Here is an 8,581-nt window from a genome sequence, read left to right as displayed (position 1 = left end):
GCTACTTGCGAGCTAGACGCAAGACTTGTGCGATGTGTCAAAGCGATGGCTAGAGCCGGGCTACTGTCAGTGTGCTTTACCTCGAGAAATAGCATTGCTTTCCTGCTATCCAATCCTCCCGACATTTCGTCACGTGACTTGGTCCATGTTGTTAGCCATCCGTCGCCCCGCGTTTATGACGTAATGAGAAAGAAGACAGAAGAGGACCTGCCGATCGCTTCGCAATTGAACAAGCTCACTGCAAATGTGGAGACGCAGGGAATGCCTGCATCGGGTTGGCCCGTGAATATGCAATCCCGCTCGTGTCCGTGCAACTTTTGGTTCAAGTACGGATCCTGCATCCACACGCTGTACGCTATGAATATAGATGCGGGGTTACTGACATACACGGAAGAGAAACGCCGGTTTACAGAGGGGTGAAGTCGCGTAGAAAGTGCCTCGGGAAGTGCTGGTAGGCCGCGCTCCCTTGGTCCGGCGCTAGAAATAGAGTAACAATACTTCATGAGTAGTATAGAAACTTGCTGCTGCAAAGGTGAACGCATTCATAAATTCAAGTAGTTATCTCTAAACAAGAGTCGGTTACGGAAATTCTAGTTTGTAGAAGTGATTCGGTAGCTACCGTACCGATGCTAACAGCTCACAAAGATGGTGTGCTTGTCGACGGACAAGATAGGCTGCGTTTTAAAAACTATACAAAAATCACATTGACATGACCTCAGTGACAGCCCTATTGTTTTCCCGCTTGTACAAACCGTTGTTACGACTCAGTGAATAATGAATCAGTCCTTACGGACACTCTCTGATTATAATTGGCACCAGGGCCGCGGCCGATCCAGATTCTGAATCCTGGAGAAGCAGCGCACGTAGGCTCTGGCGTGCCAAGACTAATACACAGACGCCAAATCTGGCCTGTAGAAACTTTAAGATATTACTTGAGCTTATCCAATTACTTTACAAATGTATGTGAAAACAAATATTGCAAGTTAGGCTGCGAGATAACTGTGTCAGAGTGTTTGATTGTTGGATCTTTACGCTAAATAAAAAAGCGCGTGGAGGTCGTTTATACAGAGTGACCAAATCTGGCTTGTACAAATGGTGCGGCTAAGTGTTTCGATGCTGCCTCAAACAAGCTGGGTCCACTTATCGTTAATGTGCAAGATAGGCTGCAAAACCCATAGTTTCAGAGGAGGCGATCGTAACTACAAGTGTTTTAGAACTTATATTTGACAAAAAGTAGCTTGTACAAGTTTAAGCAGTAGTACTTTGAAAACTACCTGTACGTCGAAACAGTCCCCCAAATCGAAAGTGCAAGTTAGGATGCAAAAAAGAAATGCATTATCAGAAGTTTGAATTCTGATTAGGAGCAAAGTGTACTGCAGTCAATTTTGGTGCTTGGCAGCCCATACGGCAGCTAGCTTCTCATTCCGTTTCCGCTTCTTCTTTTTCTTCGCATTCGCGCCTCGACGAGCTTTCTCAGAGCCCTTAACTTTTAATAGAATAGCTTCTTCTCACGCTCGAAGTTTGCCTGGTCATACACACGTCCCTCCATCGTAGAGTACGCTGTTAGCAGAGACTCCCACGATCCAACAGAATCCTTTTTGCTTCCTGATGCCAGCTTGGTTGCATATCGAAACGATGCAACGCGGTCCACTTCACAAACCACAACGTCGCCAAAACACCGCCCCATTTGTATTTTTCAGCAGTGCCCTTCTGGTAGACGAGAAGTACCGAGTGAAACACCAGGTTATTCGAGCACACGACATCGCCGGGTCGTTGTATAAGCACCGAACTTCCAGGCGTACGTAGGTCCTATTCAAGGAGTCCTCCTTGATTCCGTAGTTGAAGGATGTGGTCGCCTTAGAAGCTGATGGAAATACCACCCAAATCTTGAAGGCCGTCTTCGCGCACGGGGGTAGGTACGAAATCACACGACCGTGGTCGACGTGTATGGGGGACTCACGGTTTCCAGATTGAAGCCAGTATTCAGACCTATACACATAGGCTTCGCTGTGCGGAAATACGAGCTTGGAGTAGTAGTTTGGCAGGTGTACGCTGTACTGGCCCGACGAATAAAATCGGCCTTCTTCTTGCTCCTCCCTTGCACCCTTCTCTACGAACTCCCGAATGTTGGTTGTTCCGAGGATGTCAAAGACATGCTGGGGGTCGTTCGGAATACGTGTATACCCACGTACCCCTGCCACCAAATCACACGAGCCAACGAACACCAGTGCTGGTGCCTCCGAATCCATCACACGCGCCCAGCACGTATCGGTCCTTCATGTACGGTATGCGGGACTTGATCTTCTGCAGGTCGTACTTCCGAGGGCCATAGTCTACTCGTTAGACAAGCTGCACCAACGCATCGATGAATTGCGCGCTCATCGTCGAGTGAGATCAATATCCTAGGCTTGCAACTATTTGTAGAAAATTGGCCTATAAAAAACTGTTAGCGAGTCGTTGGGTGCTACAGGGATGCCCTGGCTATATATGAGTGCTATTTGAGAAAATACAGTGTTGAGTCCCTAAACTGACGGTATTTATAAACTAAAGAAAATTACGATAGGTTTTTTAAAAAAATATTTTTTATTCAAGAGTTAACGATGTAACCTGGTAGTGGCTTCGGTTGTTACCGGTATTCAAAGCAGTCCGCTGCCTAGCTGTCGAGTTCTCTAAGTACGATGTAAAATAACCGTAACTTGCGGTGTTTCGAATTGATGTTGATTGAAAAGCGACCTAACTCGTATTGAAACTGTCACTCTCCTAGGCAATAGGCCCTGGCTTGTAGTATACAAGTCCATCCTTTGAGCCAAGGAAAGCGGTATATCTGTTTAGAAGCTCCGCTCTTCCTTTCTTATTCATGTCCCCAAGCATTCGCCGAAGGGCTGTTCCGTCTATATCAGATCGAATCCAGCGCTCAAACTCTTGTTTCCGAAAGGCTTTATCGCCAAGCATTTTTCTCACGAATGTCCCGGAAAATGACGCCCCGTCCTTCGCGAATATCTTGGCTCCAGGTAGCAGGTTTTTCAGAGCCTCGAAGATTCTCTCTACGCCACGGTTCATGACCACGTCGGCCCTTAGAAACCGCTTGCTCGCGATGCTGTTTTCCACAGCGTCAGTGGGCTGAGTATTATCCGTGCCGGCCGTCTGGTACGCCATGGTATGGTCGGACTCACTCGCCGAAGTGGCTTCGCAGATTATCAAAAAACCTGCCAACACGCCCGCTATCAGACGCATAGTACGTTTTTGAACGTTGGCCGAGAATATGAAGAGCTTGGGGGCTGGAATGCAAATAGTAAAGTGATCGTTTACCGGCGTTAAACGAAGTCCATGGTCTTACCAATGCAGTAGTTTTTTTTTTAGGGTTTGGTATTATGTGCTTATTCAGAACTTATAAGATAAACAGTAAACAGTTTAAGAAATAAAAGAAACTGTTAGTTCCGAATTGTTTATAATACTGTACGGACTTATCTGTCACGCATTCCCTGTCTTCCTGCTTTGACCTTCCTTTTCGCATGAGTATACTCGGCCTTTCTAATACATAGGTTTCATCTTACCGACTATCTTAATACATGTATACCCAGCAACGTCACACTGCGCGCGTATTGGTCAATATTTACCGACCTGCGACAATGACTGGATTTGTCACGATCAGACCGTCTCTCGCCTTTTGCGATTGGACGTGAGGTAAACATTTCTGACGAGCGAAACACACTAATTGGATGTAAACAACCAGGTTATCGTATTTAATCGCTTGTCGGCTGCCGCCCCCAGGAGCACGCTTTCGTCCTCGTGGCATCGTTCTTGAACTCTCAGGTGAACTGTGGGAGAGTGGGTACAGATGGATTACAGAGTGCGCTCGAAAATAAGTGAAAAAAAACGTTCTGCAAATTTCTCACCCGTCGGTTTTTCTTGCGAAATGCGTTATTACGATTGGCTTATTAATAGCGCGTGTCCGCTTGAAGATATTGTCCGGCTGTACAAATGTTATATTAAACGTTAGTTGGGCAGTGGATATATCAGCATCACGATACAGAATAAAGTATTTTTTTTTAAATAAAACTCTATCGAATCTGTGCCCTATCGCATAGTGTGAAATAAACGCCTTGCTGAGTCCCACCATCAGAGATTGATGAGTCCGCTGAACGAATCTGGCACTAATCCCACCGATAAGTCTTGTTTTTAGATTTGCTCCAGGAGTGAATACAGTAATGTCACGTCGATTACATTTTACTGAAGTAATACGTTCTATGGGACAGTACCAGGATAACTCCGTATCAGCCTCAATCTCATTTTTAATTCAGTGTGTGGCGGAGAAACCTCCATGGAATCAAGGGCACGGCTCCATCGCCACCAGAGCGACATGGATTCAACTCAGCTTCGTTTTTCCGATCTACGCTCGTTCAACAGGGACGAGCACGTCATCCCAAATGAAAACGCTACAAAAAAATTAAGGATGGAGATGGTCATTCGAGGACTTTCGAGCGGTGGACATACGCTCTCTTCCGTGGTTAGGCTGGCTCTTCGTTTTCGCTTTTGTCCAGTTCTACTTCTCCGTCAGTCGCTGTCTCGCTCTCAAAACTCTAGTGAATATGTACGGAAGTTCCACGGATAACACCGCAGTCGTCAAGATATCAGCGCTAAGTCTTGGATTCCTCGAAGATTTTGTGTGTACGACATACGTCGCGACTGCGCTTTGGATGTTCGATACTCTCAAGCAAATGGCGCTAGAGCGCCTGAAAGCAACTTGCGGGATGTCGTTGAAGATTGTTGGGGAGATTGCAAATTCCACGGTCTCGTGGCTGCTGTTTCTAGGCGTGATGGCGCCTTGCATAGCTGATATGATGCTTGTGGTCTACCGCGACATGCGTTTCTCGTTCAGTCTCGTCGCTTCGTTGATCAGAGAGAGAGAGAGAACATCTCAAAGACGCTCCGATATCCAGTGATGAAGTCCAGGTAGCCTACGTGACTGCATGTTATCTTGCTATTATTGCTGCACTGTTTGCGTTGGTGCGAGTCTGGACAAGGTGGGCTAATCTGGCACTCTGGAACCCAACCCAGCTAGTACTGAATCCCGTTACTATCGGTAAATCGTCGAAGAACGGTGCGGGAGGTGTCAAATACAAGGCTATGACTCTAGAAGATGGCACAAGATCGACTGATAATGCCTTAAAGAAGGCGACCGAAGCGCCAACTACAAGCTACCAAGCTCTACGTGCTGCTGTCGTCATCCTGGGCCTCGTGGTTGAACCTGCGCTTGCAGTAGCAGTCCGGATAGCTTGCACTCCGCTCGTGGTATACACAGGGTTAAATATGACACTGAACGAGTTACTCCTCCACATATTTGAGCCTGCTCCTATGGAGGTCGAACTTGCAAACCTAATGGGGGATGGACCGTGGGTAGAGAAGTTTATTGACAAGGCCGAAGAACATGAGCGCTTTGGAGATGATACACTATTCAGACGCACCGCAGGCTTCAAAGGAGAGCTCGCCTTTAACGTCACAATTGACAACGACAACCCGCCGAATGTTTTAATCATTGGAGTGGAATCTTTGGCGTTGCCCTGCGCAATATCTGGTCCAGTATCCTCACGAGTCGCTCTCTAGAAAGTTTGCTTTTCGCTCAAGTTCCGTATCGTAGCAGCACACAGAGCGGGATCACTGGCGGTAAGTTAGAAACCCAGCTGTGGGGACTACCGCAATTATTCTCTGAAAAGGGATACGAGACATTCTTCACTACGGGATCCACATTAGAATTTGACAACTGGAACACCTTCTTGCCTTCGCATGAATATGATAATGTGTGGGACGCCAATAAGATGAAGTCGTTAGCGGGAGAAAGGTTCAAAATTAGTCCTGCTGACTGGAGAGGCACTGAACATCGAGGGTTTGGCTGGGGTGTCCATGATGACGTCAGTTTTCAACTTGTAGGCGACTTGTTACTGATCCAGCTGAAGAAGCAAAGAAAAAGAATGGAGCGTGGGGAGCCAAAGAAGCCCATGTTTATCACTCACTACACAATTTCAAATCACGAACCGTACCCATCATGGCCCTACTGGTTCGAAAAGTCTGCAAAGCCTGACTTTTCAGCCATGTACGAAGGCGAGGAACACGCAGACAGGATCGAAAGGTACATGAAAGTGAGGTATTTTACCGATATGGAGCTTAACAACTTCATGGACCGTATGGAGAAAGGAGGGTCCCTCAATGACACTATCGTTGTCATTGTAGGCGACCACGGCCAAGCGCCAGAAATCGACAATTGCCACTTACATGAGGAGTCTGTGACGCGTGTCCCAGCCGCGATCATTGCTGAAGGTCGACTGGGAGATGCAGTGGGCCTCGTTATCGACGACGCTGCAGACCAGTATGATATTCTTAACACTCTCATGGACATTACAGGTTTACCGAAGGGAGGATTCCAGCAGAATGGCGTTGGACGCTCGCTCAAGCGTAAACTTCCTGTCGGGAAGCGCGTGGTGTTCAGTAACGACCCATTGTGCAGGATGGCGGTTGTGCGCGGTCACGAGCGTCTCAGTTATGACTTTGTCACCCAGTCGATGATGTTACATGACACCGAAAAGGATTTCTATTTGACCACGGATCTGTTACCTTCCCTCAAGCCGGAAGAACGCACTGAGTGGGAAGCTTTGCGAGAGGATGGGCGTCTCATTGCTGCATACTACAAGAAGCGATGGGACGAGAACTGTTTGCTCGCTGTTATGTGCAACAATACTAGAGATAGCGCTGGTAATCAATCATGGAGTAAGACTTTGGATATGCTTTCACGTTATTCATGTATTCCAGACGATCCATTCTGTGTTGATAGCGTCGGGAAGCCTCATTTTATTATTATTATAAAGAAATCACTATTAGAAGCTGAGCCCGGTAATAAGGTACACACGAGTTCGCTAAGGGCTCCGGCTTGCGATGGCATTTTCAACTGCAATACCGCATACCTTGCCCCACTTACGTCATAAAACAGACTGAGGAATGAATAGTGACGCCACGAAGCGGAAAGCATAGCTATGAAAGGTAAGCCCTCAAAAAGCGAAGAAACCCAAGCAGAAAATACTGGAAAAAGGAATGCGTTCGGTATTCGTGTTTGGGACGTCGTCAAGGTGATTCAAGCAAAACACAATTTGCTAATTCATGGTAACAGCAAAGGTATAGTTTTACGTGCGCTAATTGAAAGTTAGCCAGCTGAAACTATTTTTTTTGTTTTTTAGGGTAATGGAATCAAGATCTGTATGTTATTATTTTAAAACACCACTTTGGATGGCGTCCCTCTCTAAAAGAGCCGGTGCTGCTCTTGTGGGATGATTTTAGTGGCCACTGGACGCAAAAGGTGGAGAACTTACGCTGCATCAATCAACGTAGTGCTAATGAAAGTGCCGAAGAGCGAGACCGCTGTCTCGCAGCCAGCGGATGTCGCCTGGAATTTCTCACTGCAAGAGAAGGCCTGCTCGGCCTTTGTCTAAGGTCAAAAGACATCTCAACAAAGCAACTACCCCCCCCCCCAACTGGTGGCACAACATTCAAGCTGCGAGACCCAATAGGATCCTGATATGTGACTGGATTCAGCATGCGTGGAAATCACTTCCTGCTACTACAATTTCTAATGGGTTTAAGCGAAGCAAACTGGAGCCGAGTGCGAGCTGCATTGCGTCGAGTCAGTTGGTGACCCAACTCGATAAACCTTCGCTACTAAAAGGGCTACCGGTAGTGAAAGTGATGACGCCGCCGTTCAAGACATCATCGAAGAGACAACTGTCTAAAAATTGAGATTTTGTTTCTTCAGTTTTTTACATCATTTTTGAAGGGACACCTATCCATCATAACATGGGGTGTATCGGTCTACATGCGAAATACGGTAGTTTGGCTTTTTTAATTTTCTTATGTAAGCCAGTCAAGCTAATTTTGTGAGCTCTGAGTCTATCTGGGGAAAGCGAACCGAACGGTGCGACTTTGTACTCAGAGCTTCCAATGGTATGCATTTGAGTAGTGCTCCTGCTTCAGGGTGTGTTCAATCATTGCTGCGCGCTGTAGCTGAAACACGTTTCGAGTCCACAGCGCAACACTCAGTGATGGAAGTGGTTGGACTGGCGAACCCAAAGGCGGGTTGATGCGTTTTGGTGACGCCTGGGGCTCTACCTCCTCCATGGCGGCTGATCAACTAATTCGCTTGACTTATCTAATTGCGCGTAAGCCTGCTGCAAGTAAAGAAGTACTTGTGCAGTAATGGCAAACGGCGCGTACTTGTTACCATCGATATCGCCGAGCAACATTGTGGTTACGCGTTCTTTCGATGCACCGCTGCATCGTACCCACACACAGTCCTCGCACCACGTCTGCTGATTGTCTTTTTAGCTACCTACTAAAAAAACACGGCTGCATAAATCGTTAAATCGACATTAAAAGAATATTAGTAGTAAAAACATAATTACCGGTTCGATCACCCTCTTGATTCCAAGGTCTTGCATTGTAGAGGCTACATGAGCCGAAAACCCGGCTGCAATAGCTGCAAGATCAGCCGGGCTGAGTTGGCCTTGGCGTGTGGGAGCCCACAGTCTAAATCGATGGC

General features: G+C 46.9%; 2 protein-coding genes across 2 annotated transcripts; one reads left to right on the top strand and one right to left on the bottom strand.

The window, feature by feature from the left end:
- Positions 1–2,760: 2,760 nt before the first annotated feature.
- PITG_23137 (secreted RxLR effector peptide protein, putative) lies at positions 2,761–3,234 on the bottom strand (the record flags this gene model as incomplete). The annotated part of the gene is made up of 1 exon (XM_002997256.1): positions 2,761–3,234. One exon carries the CDS (start codon positions 3,232–3,234, stop codon positions 2,761–2,763), a length of 474 nt encoding a protein of 157 aa, XP_002997302.1.
- Positions 3,235–5,816: 2,582 nt separating this feature from the next.
- Positions 5,817–6,736, top strand: PITG_18667 (sulfatase-like protein; the record flags this gene model as incomplete). Its single annotated transcript, XM_002997255.1, has 2 exons — positions 5,817–6,534; positions 6,702–6,736. 2 exons carry the CDS (start codon positions 5,817–5,819, stop codon positions 6,734–6,736), a joined length of 753 nt encoding a protein of 250 aa, XP_002997301.1.
- Between the last annotated feature and the right edge of the window lie 1,845 nt (positions 6,737–8,581).

The sequence above is a fragment of the Phytophthora infestans genome, genomic scaffold (assembly GCF_000142945.1).
Source record: "Phytophthora infestans T30-4 supercont1.79 genomic scaffold, whole genome shotgun sequence".
Taxonomy (NCBI): domain Eukaryota; phylum Oomycota; class Peronosporomycetes; order Peronosporales; family Peronosporaceae; genus Phytophthora; species Phytophthora infestans.
Note: the sequence above shows the minus strand (reverse complement) of the source record. Positions and strands in the feature narration are given on the sequence as shown.